General features: G+C 44.1%; 1 protein-coding gene across 1 annotated transcript in view; it reads left to right on the forward strand.

Moving 5' to 3' along the window:
* LOC104018648 (antigen WC1.1) overlaps positions 1-21,063 on the forward strand; it is a 37,066-nt gene that overhangs the window by 13,535 nt on the left and 2,468 nt on the right. Inside the window, exons 2-15 of the mRNA XM_087755996.1 lie at positions 1,604-1,918; positions 3,458-3,766; positions 5,390-5,704; positions 6,506-6,817; positions 7,241-7,558; positions 8,308-8,622; positions 13,494-13,808; positions 14,602-14,664; positions 14,751-15,065; positions 15,258-15,293; positions 15,592-15,729; positions 16,030-16,125; positions 16,724-16,807; positions 19,069-19,221. Of these exons, the coding sequence (XP_087612122.1) occupies positions 1,604-1,918; positions 3,458-3,766; positions 5,390-5,704; positions 6,506-6,817; positions 7,241-7,558; positions 8,308-8,622; positions 13,494-13,808; positions 14,602-14,664; positions 14,751-15,065; positions 15,258-15,293; positions 15,592-15,729; positions 16,030-16,125; positions 16,724-16,807; positions 19,069-19,221 (3,084 nt within the window). The remainder of the gene's footprint in view (positions 1-1,603; positions 1,919-3,457; positions 3,767-5,389; positions 5,705-6,505; positions 6,818-7,240; positions 7,559-8,307; positions 8,623-13,493; positions 13,809-14,601; positions 14,665-14,750; positions 15,066-15,257; positions 15,294-15,591; positions 15,730-16,029; positions 16,126-16,723; positions 16,808-19,068; positions 19,222-21,063) is intronic.

Raw genomic sequence — 21,063 nt, forward strand, 5'->3', positions numbered from 1 at the left:
CAACCTCCCTGCTCAAGCAGGGCTACCTAGAGCCGGTTGTCAGGACCATGTCCAGATGGCTTTTGAATATCTCCAAGGAAGACAACTTCACAGCCTCCCTGGGTAACCTGTTCCAGTGCTCAGTCATCCTCATGGTAAAAAAGTGTTTCCTGATGTTCAGATGGAAACTCCTGTGTTTCAGTTTGTGCCCATTGACTCCAGTCCTTTTATCCACTTACCCATGTATTTTCCCACACTTGCTCCTACCCAAACATCCTTGATTCCTCCCTTTCCCCACCTTTGATTCCTTTCCTAAATATCCCATAATAAGTGTTGTGCAATTCCAAGATGCTCTTCTCTTGCATCCCATAGGGTGTCCAATACCCTCTAGGCAGTAACCCCCTCAGTCTCTAAAGTGACATGGAAAGCCCTCATGTTGATTCATCTGATGGGCTTCACACCCGGACTATGGGGCTGATCGCTCTGCTGGGAGAGCACTAGAAGGGGGCAGGGCAGGGCCTTGACTGGATTATTGGGCTTCTCCCACCTGCCATTGTTCGTCTGTTGTCCTTTGTATGTGGAGCCAAGCTTTCTATCACATAACCCAACAAATGAATGCCATTCGTGTTGCTGTTTAATTACAACAGTGACTGTGACGGAATTTGGCAGAAGGTTTGGGTTTTTTTTTTGTTTCACAAACATCTACAGAAAATCATTGTCTATGTCAATTCAAAGTATTAACTCAACATGTTCTATGATTCTCTGAGTCTGTGTATGCTTTTTACTCAAGCAGATATGAACCTTTCTGCAAGTAAAGAATCTTTTTTATGAAAAGATGTTCCAAAACTGTTACCTTAAAATTTCTGACTGGGAAAAAAAACTTGAGACAATTCCTGAACAAGTCCACTTTTTTTCTTTATGTGCCATTACATCTTAGGCTACCTATTTCAGTTTTTCCAGTGTTTACTGTGTCTGTGTAAGACACAGACTCGGACCCATTCCCCTGTGTTTCTTGGATACTAGCAGACCTTTGTGTAGCTTGGCTTCCTAAGGACTGCTTCTGTGTCCCACCATCATTCCTGCATTTGAATGTAACAAAATTCTCCCTGTGTTTTCTAGCCTTTAAGTCCCTGTGCTAAGCTACTGTATAATCTTTGAAGCATCTATAGTAGCAGTCCAACACTGTAAAGCAATACAACGGAAATTGCTTCTTCACACCATACTGAACACAGGAATGAAGAAAGTGGTGCCCAGTGAACATTTTCGGCTGGATATCGTTAGGGCAGAACAACAAAGAGAAAGGAGGAGTTTCTGTTGAAGGCTTTGTGAATCACACAGCAGGGACATTACTCAGCATTTCCCAGCCCTGATAGGTCAGAAGAAGAGAAAGCTCACCTGTCATTAGAAATAACTTACATTTTAGCAGTACAGTTAGCTCAAATTTGTAAATACGGACATAACTCCCTGCAAAAAAATTTAAGTTGGAGTATTTAGAAAGGTGAACGAAATAAGTCTGATTTAAGAGTAAATTAAGAATAATAATACTCTCATTAACCATCTGCAATAGATAATCATGATTAGGCACTGTCCTTTCCATAACCTTGCTCTGTCTCTGTGTATGAAGGTGCTGATGAATTGAGGCTGTCAAATGGAACTGTCCCCTGCTCTGGGAGAGTGGAAGTAAAACATGAGGAGAAGTGGGGAACTGTGTGCGATGGTGACTGGACCATAGAAGATGCTGAGGTTGTTTGTAAGCAACTACAATGCGGATCTGCTGTTAAGGCCCTCAATCGAGCTCCTTTTGGAGAAGGATCTGGACCAACATGGTTGTATCGAGTTGATTGCCGTGGTGATGAATCCACTCTCTGGAACTGCTCACATCCAGGATGGGGTGCTTTTACCTGCCCTCATTACTTTGATACTGGAGTGATCTGCTCAGGTAAGAAGGCATCCAACCTTGTATAGTAGAAAAATGCTACAAGGCTGAGATCAAACTTTGTCCTAGCTGGATAAAGCCAAGTACTGTACAGAGGTAACACTTTCTCCATGGTCTCCACTCAGCCAAAGCAAGTTGCGCCAGCATTAAGTCTTCTGCTGACTACAAGTGTATGTCCTCTTTGCTGGGGCACAGCAATGACATAGAATGGAAGCAGACATAGTAAATGACACAGAACAGAAAAAGAAACACTATTTGTTTCTCCCACAGCTCTCCCAGGCAACAGGGGAGCAGTACTAAACTTGTCTTTGACCAGGAACGGGGGCTAGACGTAGATGTAGATGGAGAAGCAAGAAAATGCTGTGTTACGCCATACGACTGCCCCTCTTCTCCAGATCTTCATGTAAGCTAAGACAGGACAGTCTGCAATGGCAAACAAATCCCATGTCTGTTTGGCTGCCTTCCTCTTCAAGATGTGCTTGGGTTTGCTCTTTGGATAAATTACCACTGCAAGAGGTTTTTCCTTTCCAGCTTCAGGACTTCACATTTGTCCTTTTTGATTTTTATAGGATTCCTGTTAGCCCATTAATACAGTCTGTCTAGGTCCCTCTGAATGGCAGCTCTGCCCTTGGGGTTATCTTCCCCTACCTCCCTAATTGGTAAGAGTGCACTCCATCACCTCCTCTAGGTTGTTGGTAAAGATGCTGAACAGAACAGGTCCCAGGAAAGACCCAACAAGTGGTGTTCCGCTTGTTGCCAGCCTCCAGGTAGACTGGAAACCACTAATCACTACTTTCTGCGCCTGACTATCCAATCAGCTTTTTAACCATGTAGTTGTCCACCCACCCAGACTTAACATCCTAGTTTGGACACAAGAATATTGTGCAAGACAGTGTCAAAGGCCTTGCTGAATGTGAGGTAAATGACATGTGCTGGTCTCCCCTCATCCACAAATCCAGTCGCTTTTATCAGAGAAAGTAGTAAGGTCACGCAGGCACGATTTACCCTTGGTAAATCCATGCTGACTCTTCCCATTCACCTTTTTGTGCCCAGAAGTGTGTTCCAGGAGGGCTCACTCCATGTTTTTCCCAGGTACCAAAGTGAGGATGAAAACCCTGTAGATCTCCAGACTGGCTTTTTAGCTTTTTCTGAAGTTGGGTGCACCATTTCCCGTTTGCTCTTTCTGGGGTGCTTCAGCTTCCTATTGATTTGAATAACTAAGTCTCGCGGACACACACTAGTAAATGTCTATTTATTTATTTATTTGGGGATTGCTACTTCTGAAGCATTGGCAAATGTTCAAAACTTTCCTCCTTCTGTAGCTTCCCAAGGATTTAGCATTTTCACATACTAAGAAATAAGCATTCCCACACACCATTTTCTCTCGTCAGTGGCATACAGGAATTGCCACAATGGTTATTGCCAAAGTGTCAGTGGGCCACAGAGAAGTGACATGTGTCTTGCCCATGAAGGTATGGGAGTTATTAAATTAGGTCAGTACAACCAACCCTTGATGCTGGATTTCTTGGGTTTTTTTTCCAGGTTTCTCTGGGCTGCGTCTGACTGGAGGGGATACTGCCTGCTCAGGAGATCTGGAAGTAAAGCAAGAAGAAACTTGGTCTACGGTCTGTTTTTCACACATTGATTTCAAAACTGCCTCTGTTATATGTAATGAGTTACAGTGTGGCCAGGCTGTGGCTATCTTGAGAGGAACTCACTTTGGAGACAGCCATAAACTGATCTGGCAAGAAGAGTTTCATTGTGCAGGGAATGAGACTCACCTTGCACACTGCCCCAGGACGCTGCGCCATACTAAGACATGCTCTCATGATGCCACTGTTGTATGTTCAGGTGAGGCTTTGGTTTGATGGACGTAATTTACATGTGTCCTATATGTCTTCTTCCTGTCAACCCACAGTTCAGAGCCTCTGTACATCTCTGTGGTCCTCAGGGTTCTTGGGTGTTTCCCCTATCATGCCTTGAGCCATCCAGGGAAGGCCAGGAAGTAAAGAGCAGCCCCACAATCTCTCATTCATTCTCCTGAGAGTCTGCATTTAACATGGGCTGTTCTAACCAGTTCAATTTTGCACCAGGGATGCGAATCTCAAAAGGGCTGTAATTTCTTTTATGCTACTAGAGGTATGCACTCAGTAGTGCTGAGAATTCCTTCCATGTCTTTCTCATATACATAAAAGGAAAGATGGCCAGAGCAGGCAAGCAGGAGCATGGAGAAATGAATTTATTTTCTGTGCTGCCAGAGTGTATGTTAATCCCTGGCACTTCTGTTGACTATAAAACTGGGAGAGGTACAATACCTCCAAAAGGTCAAAGGAGGCACAAGTTACAAATTTAAGTTATTTAAAAAAAAAAGAAAAAAAAAGAAAAAAATGTCAGAGGCCTGGATGACTTTAGTTGTGACTGCCAGGTAACATTATTTAAGAACTCCATACAGTTGTGGTTGCTGGGGGCTCTAAATACACCTAACGCATTGCTACCCACTACAAAAGTGATGATTACACCTAGCAAACACAACTTTTTTCCTGAAGGCAGAAATCAAAAGGGGTAAACTGAACATGGGGCAGAGCTGCTGGCAACACCCTGTCACAAAACAAGCCTGGAAAGGCCTGCAGTTCATGTCCCTTTCCCACTCAAAGGGCTGCAGTCTGTTTCAAGACTGCCTTGGACACTGTCCCACCGGCCATGGTGATCTGGTGATCCCAGCACTGGCTGGGGAGCTGTGGAAGCCAAACGGACCAGTTAAGGTATCAGTAACCGATGGGTCTTGGCTCCTGCCTCCATCTTGCAAGAGTCACAGCTCAGAGCAGAAACCCAGGTCTCATGAGGGGGAGTATGATGCAAGGACCAGGCAGGGGTAAGAAGTAACAGTGTGAGAAGACAGAGGGACTGCATGGGGCTGGCAGTAAGACACTACAGTCCTACCCATGCTGCACTTAAATTGTTGTGAATACGCTGATGGGCATGGCCTGTTGTGTTCAGAGCCTTATGCTGTGGCATGGATGAAAGTTGAGAATTGCACACTGCAGTTGCTGCTTGCTGGGTAATGTGAGATGACCAACTACTGAGAGAGTGCTACCAGTAGCTCCTACTCTGAGTTTCTCACATGCTCCAAATACAAGGCAATGCTGGAACTGCCTCTGCAAGAAAAGATGTTGCAAGGTAACAGCAGTATTGTGGGGGAAAGAGAGAGCAGAGCAGAGGAGGAGAAACTGAACTTAAAGAGTCAAAAGACTTTTAGTCGTGTAGTGCAGGCTACACATGGACAGCAAAGACTTTTTTTTCCAGAGCTGGCTTATGAGCATCCTGCTCTAACATGCTTCCCAGTAACCTGCGACATAGTGAGTGCTAGTTCCTTGCAGCTAGTTCCTCACAGCTAGATCTCTCTTACAATTTTCAGTGCAATAGCACAAAAAAAAAAAAAAAAAGTAACCGCTAATTCCTTTATTCTTCCTGCAGGCTATGGTGGGTACAGGCTGGCAAATGGCAGTACCACATGTTCAGGGAGAGTAGAGCTTCTTCATGGAGGCACATGGGGAACCCTGTGTGACTACCTGTGGGATTTACCAGCTGCCAATGCCCTCTGCCAGCAGCTGGACTGTGGAGTTGCCCTACTGATACCAGGTGGGCAGTCCTTCGGGAAAGGAAATGGATCTGTCTGGAACGGCACATTCAGCTGCGAGAAGAATGGCTCACGCCTGAGAGACTGTCCTGTGAGTGTGCTAGGTCATGATGAATGCCCTGCTGGAAAAGACGCTCGCGTGGTATGTTCAGGTGAGCAGCGGAAAGGTCTAAGAGGAGAACTGAAAAACTCCTTCTTTGAGGAAAAATGTGGACCCAAAATCCAGAGGGTGTCTGTGGAGCCAAGCTCTGTCTTTTGCCTGCTGCGACAGGCATTTCTAGGAGTTGAGGCTGCACTGCACCTGTACCATAAGGCTGCTTTCTGTGAAATGCTCCTAGTGTCAGGGAACATCAAGAACAGGGCTGCTCCACAAGGTAGGATGGGCTGGGGTAGAGAGTGAGGACAACACAGGCACAATCCAAAGCATCTGCGCAGGGGACAGAGGAAGGTACTGATAACAAGGTCTACGGACAGTCCCAGACAAGGCAAAGTAATCAATCAGTTGTAGGGTCCAGCTGGAGAGTACAGTCAGGAGTAACAGGAGACAAGACTGGGGACAGTTACACCAGTCACATAGTTGAGGCAAGGACTGAAGGTCTGGTCCAGGTTTAAGTGAGGCCTTGGACCAGTAGCCCAAGGGTGCATAGCTGGAGGCCCTAGGTGAGGCTGGTCAGAACAATTAAGGTGTATTGGTTCACCCAGACCCATGAAACCTAGTGCCCTGAGTTTAAAAATTGCAAAGGGGACTAGATCCTGATTTCTAGTCATTCTTCTCAGTAAAACAGGGTGGACTGAATTCTAGTTATGAGTACAGAAGTTCCAGTGGCCCAGTGGAGTCATTTTTACTACTGAATGCTAAGGAACACTCATTCCCATTTCCCAGTCACTTTCAGGTCATGCCTATGAGCAGTTACGAACATGACATCTCAGTACTCACTTTCTCTTATATTCAGGGTGCCCAGGGGGCAGGTTGGTGAATGGCACTGCATGCTCTGGCAGAGTGGAGATCCGCCATGGAGACACATGGGGAAGACTCTGCCGCTCCCACTGGGATTTGCAAGCTGCCAGCGTTCTCTGTCAGCAGCTGAACTGTGGCTACGCAAAGTCAATCCAGACAGGAGACCGTTTTGTGGATGGCAATGGGCATGTATGGAGAGATGCTTTTCACTGTGAAGGGACAGAGTCCTGCCTGTGGGATTGTGCTCAAGTGACTTTGGGCAACCCAACCTGTTCAGCCAGAGAAGCAGCCACTGTTATTTGCTCAGGTAAGTCAGAAGCGGTCTTTTATGGGTAGTGCAACTTCAGACCAAAACAGCGTTGGTGATCTCTGCCAAGCAAGCCTGGTATGTCAGCCGGTCTTCAATGCCCTTTCCTTTCTCCCACCCCTCCAACCTTGGTTTCAGCATAGAAACTTCATTTAGTAGAGGGTTTCACATTGTTTAGATGTGCCTGGCTCCTCACAGGATCTAGTCTTTGAGCTGGGGAAGCCTTTCTCACTTCCCATTGCAGACCCTTTTGTGCATGAAAGCAAACAAAGCCTGAACAGAGGCTGTCTCCTTAACCAGTGGTGAGAATTATTTTTTTACCAACAGAGAAATTTGTCTTCCATCTCTCTCCTGCATGTTATTTCTACTGCAGTAAGAGCAGTAGGTGTCATTCAATACATTTTCCAACTCTCTTGAGCCCAGGTCTTGCTGAATCACTCAGACTCGCAGGTGGTGAGAGCCGCTGTGATGGGCGAGTTGAGATCTTACTCCATGGCATGTGGAGCAGAGTCCTGGATGATGACTGGGACATCAAGGATGCTCATGTGGTATGCAGACAGCTCCAGTGTGGAATTGCCAAGAAAGCCTATTACCTTCCAAGGTCTGAGCGAGGCATGGGTCTTGTTGGCTTAAGAAGTGTCCAGTGTGCTGGAAATGAGACTCAGCTGATGCTCTGTAAGACCTCCCATTCTCAGACAGTGCCAACGGGAGTTGCTGAAGACGTTGGAGTGATTTGCTCAGGTGAGTTACTGTGCGAAAGGTACAGAATGCTTCATAGGATTGCCTCTAGCCCACCTTGTGCTGTGGTCTTACAGATCTTAAATAGGCAGGGGTCTGAGCTTGTGATACCCACCTGCTTGCATACTCTAAGGGACAAATGATAGTTAAGGAAGCAAGTGTACTTTACATAATGCTTTCTTCACCTGAATTTCTTAAAGAAATTCTTGTGGAATCAAAAAGAAATAATAGAATACAGAAGCCATAAGAACACTAATTTGGCCATGACTGCCACACATTCTGACTGTCACCTGGGAATTACATAGGTTTTATTTTGTTTATTTTATCTCTATATTTATAGATACCTGTAGCCTTTCTAAAGTAAATTAGAACTGTTTCTACTCTTCTCTTATTTTGTAACCCGTCTGTAACAGAAACTCTCTGTCTCTGTCTAACTAAATTAGTTTAGATAGAAAACAGCTTCTCCAGATTTCTAAGATCAGGTGATCTCTGCATACACCTAGTATGACTAGACACTCCTTCTTGTTTGCAACATCTCACAGGAGTTATTCAAACATTTACCTGATGCAGCGGTAAGCCTTTCCCTTTATGCAGTTTTAGCATCACAGGAGTTCTGCCCAAGAAACCATAACAGAAGAACTGGAATATAACAAGAACATGATGCCTTAAAAGTGCTTTAAACATACAGCCATTACACTGACCTGTGCATTATTGTTATATTGCATGTTGACATCTGGGTTTTCTTACTGCAGGTAGCAAACAGATCAGGCTGGTGAATGGAACAAACCGCTGTGCTGGTAGAGTAGAGCTTTATCATGATGGCATCTGGGGCACCATCTGTGATGACAACTGGGATCCATCAGATGCTAATGTTGTTTGCAAACAGCTGGGATGTGGACATGCCATCAAGGCATTTGTCTCTGCTCATTATGGTGAAGGCTCCGGACAGATCTGGCTGGATGATGTGAACTGCACTGGGGCTGAATCTGATCTCTGGGAATGTCCCTCTAGGGCATGGGGCCAGCACAACTGCCAACACAAAGAGGATGCTGGAGTCCTGTGCTCAGGTGTGTTCAGAAAATCCTTTTCTGAGCCTGTGGGTTGAAAGGGGAGGGTTACATGAAGGGGAAGCAGAGAATAGTGGAGACTTGCTTGGACAGCCTCTTGCTCTCTTGACTACAAGCATAGTTGGTCAGCACATCCCCTTGGTCCCATTAAGATGCAAAGGGTCTACAGAGTCCTTATTTTGCATTAACATACACACACAAAAAAAAAGTGTTTGGTGGGGTGGGATATTTGGGGGGTAAATTGAAGGGTTTCTTTAAAGATTTCCACAGCAAGGGGCTGTGGGTGTTCCTTGTGTGGGAGGAGGTCATCAACTGCCATATGCCCATTACAGTCAGTTAGAGTTGGCTCTGAAACCAATGGAAACAACCTACTGTGCACCAAAGCATCAACCAATCAGAGGAGCATATGGTGGCTTTGCTCATGCGTATTTAAGACAGAGTGGCAGCTGCAAGAGAGAGGAAAAATTAAGAAGTCGAAAAAGACACCACTGGGAACATGGCTGGAGACATGGTTTCCATGCCAGAGGAGGTGTGCCTCTGACAGGGCTGTGGCCTGTAGATAAGCCACACTGGAACAGATACACTCCTGAAGGGACTGCAGACTGTGAAGGACCCACAATGGGGCAGGTACAATGCCTGAATAGAGGAAAATTAATAGGAAGCAAGGAGCAGCAGAAAAAAACACAACCTCCTGCACTGTCACCCTCACTGAAGGAACTGGGAGGGAAAACAAAGGAAATTAGGACTAATGGAGTAGATCAAAGGTGTTTGTTTAATTGTTAATGTTTTCTTTTCTTTCCTCATTACCCAAAGCAATAATTAAGATTATGTTAAGTGCAAAAAATAAAATTAAGTCAAATTTCCCAAGTGGAAACTGTTTTGCCCATGACAGCAGACAGTAAATGCGGGAGACACTCTGGCAGCACTAGTACCTGGCGTGCCCTGGGACTGGAATAATGTAGTGACTTCAAAGCCTTGATTCTGATATTGGAAATCTGTCTACACAGTGAGACTTAAGGATGTATCTGAAAGAAAAGGGAGACAATATGAGAAACTGGGAGGAAAAGCCCTTCATAGACCTAGCATTGTGAGCACAGGAGAGAGGTGAGAGCTTATTTAAACCATTCCCTTCTGCTACCCCCAGTTCTGGACCAAATGCTGCTCTGTCAACTGATTTGAAATTACTGCATCAGGGGGGTTCTCCCCTGGCCTGGCAGTGGATGAAGCTAACCAAAGTTATTAGACTGTCCAGATAAGGTAGCCAGACACCCTTGCCTCAACAATGTTGTGCGCTAGTCGATACCTAACGGTAACAGCACCCAGTGCACCTTATTGTCCTCTCTGTGTAGCAGTGATAAACAAATAGTTCTTGGAGTAACTGAAGGAGAAACATGCCCAGCTCTGGAGGAAGGGAACCTAAGCTTGAATAGATGGGTTTAGTACACCTTACTTGCTGCCACTGACCCTACTGCCCCTTTCATCCTTGACATTGACTTTCTTCACCACCGGAGATGGATGGATGGGACAGAAAGGCTTCGGGGTTTTTGGAATAGGCAGCGTGGCTTGCACAGGTGAAAACCAGCTATGGGACTCCCCAGGGCTCTCTAATCACCCAAACTTTGCTGAATTTGCTTAAACAGATTCAGGTGTCAGTCCCTTGGCAGTCCAAGTAATTTGCTGAAAGCAGTATCAAACTGACCAAGAAGCCATCAATAAAATCCCCCCAAATAATCGTTCCCCTGGAAAAACAAGGGGTGCTCTTAAACACACAGTCACCCTACAACAGTCCTGTTTGACCTGTATGGAAGTCTGCTGGAGAATGATGGTTTACAATAAACTTCAGAGCTCTGAATGAAGTCACACCCCCATTAGCTGTTACAGTTCCAGACATGTTGCAGCTCTTGTATGAGCTAGAAGCTAAAAAATATACCTCGTATGCTATAACTGATACTGCAAATGCTTTTTTTTTCAATCCCACTGGTCAAAGAACAAAGACCTCAATTTGTCTGCACCTGGAGTGGTGTGCAGTACATCTGCAACCAGCTGTCCCAAGGGTGGAAACACAGCCCTTGCTGTCTGCCATGGCACCATCCACCAAAATTTAAAGCAACAGAATTCCAAAGAACTTTCCTCTACCTTACTGATGTATTGATTGGAGGAACAACTCCAGCAGTACTAAGTAAAGGGCTATAGGTAATCATCACCTTTCTCAGTGCTGGATTTGGCATTAAGCACTCCAAAGTAAAAAGGCCCCCTCAAGATATACAGGTTTTAGGCATGCAAAATGGATGCAGATACACACAGCTGGCCAAATTGCTTGGATAAACACCATAGACCTCCACACACTAAACAACAACCCGGGCTTTCTTGGGCATCACTGGATTTTGATGTACGCACATCCCTGGTGACAGCCAATCGACCAAACCCACATATCAAGTGACCTGAAATAAGCCTCATTTTGAGTGGGAAGAGGAACACCAGCAAGCGTTGGAGCTGATCAGCAGGAGACAGTCCATGCCATGGCATTAGGACCAATACGGGTAGGTAGCAATGTAAAAAACTTGTTATATACACATGCAGGAAAGAAAAGCATCATACGGAGTTTGTGGCACTGAGCATCTCAAGAGATGAGAGATACTGTTGGCACCCTGGTGTCAGAGCCACAAAGGAGCAGAAAATTACTTCCCTCTGGAGCAAGAAGTCCTAGCTGCGTATGCAGAGGGTGCCTGAGCGCCACTGAAGTGAGTGCAGAGCAGTCCCCGTGGTTATGCCCTAGACTAACTGTCCTGAATTTTAGGTTCAAGGATTCAAAATCGCTGAGGGAAGAGCAACCACAACTACATGGCAAAAATGGTTACTGGCCCTTTGCCAATCTGTATGTATCGGTTCAAGCTCCGGACCAGGATTAGTTGAATTTACTAAGTCAATGGCCAGCAATCAATAGTATGAGGAAAACCAAACACCTTTGGCTGTCAAAGCCCTAGCATATGATGCATTAAGTACAGAAAATAAACAACAGAGTTTGTTTACTGATGGATCCTGTAAAAGCACAGCAGGAAACAGGAGGTGGAAATCCTTGGAATGCCTCCACAGGAGAAGCTGCCATCTCGAAGGAAACTTGAAGTTTGAAAGGCCTTGAAAACAGCCTTGGAACATACTCAGGAGCATCAACAGACCCATGTATACAGATTCCTGGATGGTGAATAACATAGTAAGGAAATGGCTTGAAGAATTAAGTTGTGATAACTGGCAGCAGTAAGGAAAACCATTTTGAGCAGAAGTATGGAAAGTAGTACAACAGCTGCTTGAAGAAAGACCTGCTTAGTATGTCATGCTAAATACATATCCCAAATTCAAAGGCAACTCAAGAAGAGAAACACAGCAACCAAGCTGACCGGCTGGCTCAACCTGTCAGTATGAGATTTGGGATGGAAGCATAAAGGAAAACTATTTTTAGATAGATGAGCCTAGGAAACTGCTAAGTGTGCTGCGAGGCATCAAGGACAGAGAAGGCTGCTTAGGCTTGCCTTGGGAAGACATAATGCAAGCAACTAGGCAGTGTGATGCCTGTGGAATAACACAACATACAGCATGAATGATGAAACAGTATGCACAGTGAGAGAAATGAATGTTTGGAGATGCCTGGCAAGTGGATTATATAGACCAACCCCTTCCTCCCCAGCAACACTGGCAGATGCTATGTTCTCATAGTGGTAGAGCATCACAAAGGTGGCTAGAAGCTTTCCCCACTCAGACAGCAAATGCGTGTAGCACCCTAGAAGGAATAAACAAACATCTCTGTTGGCACCATGGAATGCTGCTTAGGCAGGAATCAATGTAAGTCATTACAAAAATACAACCATTCAAGAATGACTAGAGCGGGTACATCACCAGGCAGCTGGAAAAGTAGAGCTGTGTAATGGTTTACTTAAACCCATGCAGCCCAAAAGAAAACCTGCGCTCATTAGGGTGATAAAGTACCAGCCAGCCCTAAGGATGCTTGGATTGGGAAGCCTGCAACAGTTGAAATCCCTAAGAAAGTGGTCTCTATTATTTGAAGAGCAGGGTTTACTTACTGGTTGGTCTTTGGAAAAAGAACAATGAAATGTGTGCCTTTACGTAAAGTAAATAGAAGAGAGTAATATCACTTTACCTCATAAATTATGTTCTTGTTCATGTGTTTTGCAGGGACAAGGTCTGAATCTTGTACTAAATATATGTTGAGATTGGTATGATGTTAACTCCTATAATGTGGTTCCCAAAATGAGAGGTAGCATTTTATTGACTACATGTGCACATTGTTACAATGTCAATACCTATTGTCTGGGACTAAGGGTAGAGTTTATAATGTATGTATTTTATGACTATGATGATGGTAAAGTAGAGTTTATAATGGATGTATGTTCAAACGGTTCTTAAATAGGTGTTTCACAGAGGTGAGGGGTGAAACGCATTGGCTACAACTGACAGGGTTTCAGTCACCGGAGGCTGCAGGGTTGCCCTGTGCTTCTGCAGGGGAGCCATTCCAGCTGGCTCCGAAATGATTGTAAACAAGTCATTGCACACCAAAATATCAACAAATCTGAGGAGCACATGGCACCTGTGCTTCAACATACCAAAGAAATACGCCTGCAACTGTGGGGGGTGGCCATCACTGTTGTTTGTTGATGTAGATGCTGGAGAATGCTGGTTAACCAGAGAGGATCACTGTATGACTTTTGGTTTTGTCACTTTTAGAGCGGTTTCCTCTGGCACTTTCTCATTCAGAGTGATGAACACGATTGTTAGCAGATTCTGGATTTCACTCATCACAGCCAAGGTCCTGGCAGAATCAGGCCCCTTTAATTCCATTTTTATGTCTTCATTTCTAGAGTTCCTGGCTCTGAGGCTGGCGAATGGCAATGACTGTGCTGGGAGGCTAGAAGTTTTCTACAATGGGACATGGGGGACCATTTGCTCCAATCATATGTCTCAACTCACTGCAATAACTGTATGCAAACAACTGAACTGCGGAGATGGTGGGGAAATCGCAGGAGACTTCAAATATGGCAGAGGTTCTGGGCCCACATGGCTGGACCACATTGAGTGTACTGAGCAACACAGCTTTCTCTGGCAATGTCAGTCAGACCCCTGGGATCCTCAGTCATGTGATAACCGAGCAGAAGAGACCCATATTTCTTGCACTGGTAATTAGAAATGCATCTGTACAGGACTGCCCAGACATATACATAAACCTACAGGTTGGACTCAATTATCTCAGAGGTCCTTTCCAACCTTAACGATTCTATGATTCTACATATGGACATTGTAGTAATTACCTCGTGTTCATTGGTTATCTGGTATATATTATTTCTAGCTTCATGCAAATGGCACGAACATTTTTCTTTGTCTATATCCTTGATGTAAATGAGTGAATTAAAACTACATGAGTGTCACTGAGTGCAGTTACCCAATGGAAATCCCAAGGAAGTCACTGATAAGAGGGTGCCATTGCATATTTTTAAAGCAAAAATCTATGATACACAGTCAGTCTGTGAGATCTGAGTTAGGATCAGACTTCTCAAGAAGTCTAGAGGCATGTGTGTGTTTCTACATGTATGGAGGCATATCAGTGCATATGTACATGTACACACGTGCTGCAAATAGCCGTGGACAAGTGTATGAATTAGTTCAGTTCTAAAGGTCCATTTCTAATGCCTGCTCTGTGGGTTCCCACTAAAATAGAAATGAATTCTAGATGACATTCAGATCTCCTGAAAGGGATTGCAGTTGCCTCACACAAGAAGAAAGAAAGCACAGTCATCAGGAAGATTATTTAATTCACAGCAATAGTCACACAGTGAACCACCAAGTACTAAATAGGCCATATATATATTATAGGAAAAAAATAATTTGATTATTAATTTTCAGGCATTTTATACTCCCTTGCTCTTTTCAGAGAATAATCAAATTATTTACTTCAGTATTTAAATTCTGCAGGAAGAAAAGAGGCAACATCTCCAGCCACATTTGCTGAGTGTCCAAACTCTACAAGTTGTTCAGGTACCTCTGCCTCTTTGTTTCTCCTTATTGGTCCCTACGGATCTTCCCGCTGTTTCAGCAATACAGAAGGTTTCTGTGTTTTGCAGACAGGGAGAAGTTACGAGTCATAGGAGGAAAGGATGGATGTTCAGGCAGAGTGGAGATTTGGCACCAAGGTTCTTGGGGAACAATCTGTGATGATTCCTGGGATGTGGCAGATGCTAATGTTGTATGCAGGCAGCTGGGCTGTGGATCTGCTGTGTCTGCTCTGAGTGAAGCTGCTTTTGGGGAAGGGACTGGTCCCATCTGGTGGGAGAAGGTGCACTGTAAAGGAACAGAGCTGTCTCTTTGGAACTGTCCTGTCAAGCCCCTGTCCGGCAAAAACTGTGATCATAAGGAAGATGCTGCTGTGGATTGCTCTGGTTAGTAACTGGTCCTTTGGTTCATTACACAGATCTGGGAAGGAGGTGGATAGAGGAACATGTCAGTTGTACATCCCGGTGACCACCCCCTTCATAATTTTGACTGCAGGAACCTCACAAATGATGTGAAGATGTTCTCCTTGTTTTTCACACTTGCCTCTTCCTTAATCTGGACTCACCTTGCTTTTGCAGGTATGACAGAAACCACAGCATTACCCACCAGAGCAGGTAAAACATTCCTTCTTCCCCCTTTCTTTCTGCCATCAAATGAGGATTTAATGTCCCTGATACCACATAGCAGGTAAATCAGCAGTATACGCCAGCTCATCAGAAAGCATCTCCCACAGCCTTTTCTAAAGGAAAGCTGAGTGGCACTATCCCCAGCTGCTGAATTCTAGCTGCTTGAGCAGGACCCACAGCTGGGCAGCAGGTGACCTGCCCTAGCATGGGCACAGCAGGAGGCTACAGAGAAGCAGCCCTTTGGGTCACCTGATTTTATACCTGTTGCTTCTTTGTTTCTATTCAGATCCTCCCCGCCGCCCTGCAACAGGCACTATGAGAATTTCAGTGCCTGTCATCCTCTGCATTATCCTGGGGGCTCTTCTCTGCCTGGTCCTTGCCATTCTTGCTGGACAGATCCGAAGTGCCAGGGCACAGCAGAGAGGTGGGTCCCTCAGGACTGGTATGAAATGCCTCCTTGACATGGTTGGTGAGTGTTTAGTTGGCTGAGGAGGCTGGAGGGATGGGTGACTGAGATTAATGGCGTCTACTGTCACAATGAGATTTTCACTTACCGTCTGGCAGTGAAAGAGCCCAGCAGTGCTCATCCTCAGTCAGCACCTCTTGGTGACTTTCTGGGTACCAACCAGGCCATGTAGACCCCTTTAGGTCACTTCTCCTTTTCATGACCCCAGCCTGGGTATGAGCCGAGACTGTGTGAGTGATCATTGCCTTTTACTTTCAGGCTCCAGACTACCCTATGACCCCTTCTCTGAGGCTGTCTATGAAGAGATCGACTATAACCTGATGAGGGAAAAACAGGGCATGATTGGCCTCTCAGGTCTGTGTGTCTTGTTCTTGTCAAGGGAAAATTCCTCCTGGTGGGCCAGATCCCAATCCGATACTTTGCAGCTCCCAAATCTACCGGGAAACTGAAAATTCCTAGATTTGAGGAGAGGGGTTACCATCTCACTGGACTCTGCCAGTTCCTCTCCTAGGGACAATTCATTTTGCGCTGTCCTCACCACAGCCATAGAGCACAAATCAGTATAGGTCAAACAAAACAAAACAAAACAAAACAAAACAAAACAAAACAAAACAAAACAAAACAGGCTTTCGCTGCAATCATTTAAAGCAGGAACAAATAAAGGCAGAATTTGTATCCCCCTCCCAGTAGCTATGTGTCTCTGTAGGCTTCCTCCTGTCGATTCCCTTTCTCCCTCCATGGCTTGGCTCCCCATGAACCATGAGAGGTGTTCTGGAGCCCCCGAGGGATTGTTGGATATTCCACTGTAAGCCCTTTACCTTGCAGGAGTAATACTGACTGCCCAAGAATCTGCTTGACTTGCGTGTTATTACTGTAGCCTGCTCTTTTCCTCATGATGCAGTCTTAGCAGCTAAGGAGGGTTTAATCTGATATCACACTCTTATTTGCCTAGATTCTTATTCAGAAAGTTCAAAAACAAAGGCACAGCTTTATAGCGGGGACAGTGATGAAGAAAATGGTCCTGGAGCTACTCAAGGTAATGGAAGATGGGGATCCTACAAAGAAAGAGACCCAAAATCAGGGTAGCTTTTAATTTCCAAAGCATTATTGGTGATTGAAACTTTTTTCTTGCTGCACTTCATGTCCACTAGTGATGTTTTGATGTGAACCAAAAAGTTCTGTTTAACTTGTGGTGGAAGAATGTCATACAATCTCGTATACAAGTGCTAGTCTTCTCTTCTAGAAGTTGAAAATAAATGTTTGCTGGTAGTATTGCACTCTTCACAGGATCCAGTCCCATGAATCCAACAATTTGACAACTGCTTCTCCCAGAAATTGCGACTTTAACAGCGTGTAAGCTGTTGCTTCATTTCTGAGATAAATGGGGAGAATTAAGACAGAGGAAAAACATTCTCCAAATAAGAACATTGGCACAACTTTGGAGTTGATTAGGGAACTGTAATCTGAGTGATCTGAAGAAAATGCATCTTGCCAGATGGGGAGGGGGGGGGTTTAACTTGAAAAAGTTGAGGGAGAGCAAGTGTTTGGAGAATTGCATTTTCCTGGAGCTGATCAAAAAGCTCTCTTAGCTATTGCCCGGTCTCAAAGAGATCAACTGCCAAAGGCACGAGCAGTTTTGGATCTCAGCTGCCCACATCCCTGATTCTCTCTGTGCTATGTGTTTAATTTTATTTTCTATTGTTTTTTTGAATATTAAGAGGTTTTTATTATTTATAATTAAACTAAAAGCTTTTATTTTCCATACTTGCTTTGAAATGCTCATCAAGAAGGCAATTATGCCAAATAAGATCTCGTTTTCTTATTCAGATTGAATATTCAGCACTAGGTAAAAAGTGAAATAGAAGTGCTTTGATTGACTTTTAATTTTATGTATGTATTATTTGTATGTCCATGTCTGTATGTATATAGTATAAAACAGTGAAAACTAATATTCTCTGAGGGATGGCTTCCAGTTAAGTACAGACCACTAGATGCCTCAGGGCTAACTGCCCCTGAGGAATTAGAGAGCTGGCTACTCACAGAACGGAGTTTGATGGATGGACTATTCAATGAATAAGGAATTGGCTGGATGGCCACATCCAAAGAGTTGCAGCCAACAGCTCAATGTCCAAATGGAGATCAGTAACAAGTGGTGTCCCTCAGGGGTCCATACCAGAATTGGTACTGTTCAGTGCCCTAATTAATGACATAGATAGTGGGATCGAGTGCACCCTCAGCAAGTTTGCGAATGACAGCAAGCTGAGTGGTGCCGTTGATGATACACTTGAGGGAAGGGACGCCATTCAGAGGGACCCTGAGAGGCTTGAGAAATGGGCGAATACGAACCTCACCTCATGAAGTTCAATCAATCAGGCCAAGTGCAAGATCCTGCACCTGGCTGGGAGCAATCACCAGGATCAGCACAAACTGGGGGATGAATGGCCTGAGAGCAGCCCTGTGGAGAAGGACTTGGGGATGCTGGTGGGGGACAAATTGGACATGAGATGGCAACGTGCGCTCACAGCCCAGAAAGCCAATCACATGCAAGGCTGCATAAAAAGAAGCGTGGCCAGCAGGTCGAGGTATGCAATTCTTCCCCTCCACTCTGCTCTTGTGAGACCCCACCTGGGGCACTGCGTCCAGCTGTGGGGTCCCCAGCAGAAGAGAGACATAGACCTTTTAGAGTGGGTCCAGAGAAGGGCCACAGAAGTGATCAGAGGGCTGAAACACCTCTCCTATGAAGAAAGGCTGAGAGAGTTGGAGTTGTATAGCCTAGAGAAGAGAAGCAGAACTGCAGATATTTTTCTCCAAAGGTTTGGCCTAAGTTTGTAGCCACCTGTCCATAGGCAAATGGCCAAGGGTGGCTACTTAGCAAGTCCATTTCAGAGAAATTTAACAGAAGGTAGTTAAAGCAATGAAAAGACAAGGAAGCAGGTGCTAGACAGAGGTAAACAAGGAGTAATTTGTCAGTGTGCAATTATGAAATGCAATGGGGAAGCTTACTCTGAAATAAAGCCTGTCACTAACTGCCTCCTTCTCCAGATCTTCTTCCCCCTCCTGTCCCTCCTCCATGTTGATTTCCACTTTCTACTTGTTACAGCAATGTATAACAATTATTGGAGCTATAACATTGTTGTCTGGAATACCTGAGAGTCCTCAGGAGGATTCTTTGTTTCTTATCATTCATTATCATTATGATAATGTCAGTATTACAGGCCCTTATCACTGGATCATCAGCTACTGCTCTCTCTAGTGGGAGATCTATCCCTGTTGTACTTAATACCTGTACTGTTCCAGAGGTCTCTCCACTGCCTGGAAATACCCTGGAAGATGGTTATGATGATGTGACGGAAGCTCCTGGACCTAAAGATGCTTCTCTTTCTGAGCAGAATGAACAGGGAATCATTGGGATCCCTGAAGAAGGTGACAGAAACAAGGATTCACAGACAGGTGAGGCCAGAAGAGCAGTGCTGTTAGTTTCCATAACTTATAGTTACTGTACTGAACTCAGGGAAAATCAAGGTGGAGGATACCTCAAGGGATCACCTAGGTTTTATCTAACCACTGTCAGGAAGGAACACTACCTATGGACATGAAGAGTGTAGGTTAGATGTTTGTTATTCTGTTCTTACAGCCGTTCAGTAGCAGTGTTTCCACAGCCTCTGCAGGCAATCTATACCCATGCTGTGTTCTCCTTACAGCTATAAAATTCTTGCCTGTGGCCTAACCTAAGTCTTCACTGCTGCAAATTAAAATTGTTACTTCTTACGATAATGACCGTGGGGATAGGGGAGTTGCATTCACCTTTGTAGCAGCCTTTTAAGTACTTGAAGACTGTTAACATATCTCCCCTCTGCTCTGTCTTGTATTTTGTTTCTCTAGACTGCAGCGACCTGAATTAGTCCATTTTCTACTTAGGTGTTGTTGACTAGACCTCTGGTCATTCTGTATGTCTTCACCCAGGCTGTGTCAGTAGGTTCATATCTTTCAAAAAGTGTTTCAAAACCAAAATTTTACAGTATTTCTATACAGCATGATACTAAGACCTTATTAGTGTCAGGTAGAGCAGAAGGACCACTTCATATATCTTACTGGATATCCTTCTGTTTATGCATGCCAGTGTGATGTCTCCCTTTTTTGCAACAGCAAGACACTCCTGACAGTGTTCAATGTCCAGCCTGATGCAATTCCAAATCCTGCTTTGTAAAATACCACATACCATTAGACACTGATCTTTCTAATTATGCAGTTGATTCTTTCTCCCTTTGTCTGTAGTCTTGTAAGTGTCCTTATTAGATTTCATTTATTTTCATCAAAACTTTGCCAAGATCATTTGAATTCTAATATAGTATGGTATCATCTGGAAAACATAATAAGAACATGTGCATTTTATCTTACAACTTAATAAAAATACTTAGTTGTATGTAGGGCTGTCAAAGAATCTTCCCTGATACAGTGAGCTACCCTAACAATACCATTTTTGACTGAATTTGTACCCAGTCTACAGAGGTTTGAGTTAGACCATATTTCTCTAGTTTACTTATAAAAATACCATGTGTGAGGTGAGTGACAATTTACTCCCTTACAAAAGCACTTTTAGATAACCAAAAAGAAAAATCAGATTTATCTGGTGTGATTTATTTTTGATAAATCCATGTTATCTATTATCCATCTGCTTTTTTTCTTCTGTCTCCTTACAAGTAGTTTATTTGTTCTCATATTTTTCCGAAGCTGAACTTTCTGTAACTCCTAATCTTGTTTCTTCTTCCACACACCATCTTAAAAATAAGCGTATGTTGTTCATGTTTTCCCAGGCCTTCAGAGCCTGTTCTCTGTGAGTTCTTAAAGACAGTGGATAGTGGCTGGAGGACGGATTCAGCTAGGTTTTCATCCTAGCACTAAATTTTGTCTTGTTTCCCAAGAAGAATTAAGAAAAAAATATTTAAGATAGGCTTCTCTTTCTCCGTGCACTTAATATAACTGTGGAACACCTTCTGATCAGCAGCTGAACTCCACCTTTTGGGACAGTGATAAATATAGTTGACAGACTGAAGGTATGAAAAAATAATCAAAATATTTTAGGACTTAAAGTGATTAGAGAAACTTTAGAGGGTTTTTAACAGCCCATTATTATATTCATTTTAACATTATGTATAAAGTTGTATACATTTCTACCTTACTTAAAGAAATGCTCAGTGTCTTTGTGAACCTCACTTGCTGTTGACTTAATACAAAGGTTGTACTGACAACCGTTGCTGTTTGCAAAAACTGTATATAGTTAAGGTATATTCA

Source organism: Nipponia nippon, unplaced genomic scaffold (assembly GCF_047370975.1).
Source record: "Nipponia nippon isolate SJK-2023a ecotype South Korea unplaced genomic scaffold, ASM4737097v1 scaffold_2, whole genome shotgun sequence".
In the NCBI taxonomy this organism is placed as follows: domain Eukaryota; kingdom Metazoa; phylum Chordata; class Aves; order Pelecaniformes; family Threskiornithidae; genus Nipponia; species Nipponia nippon.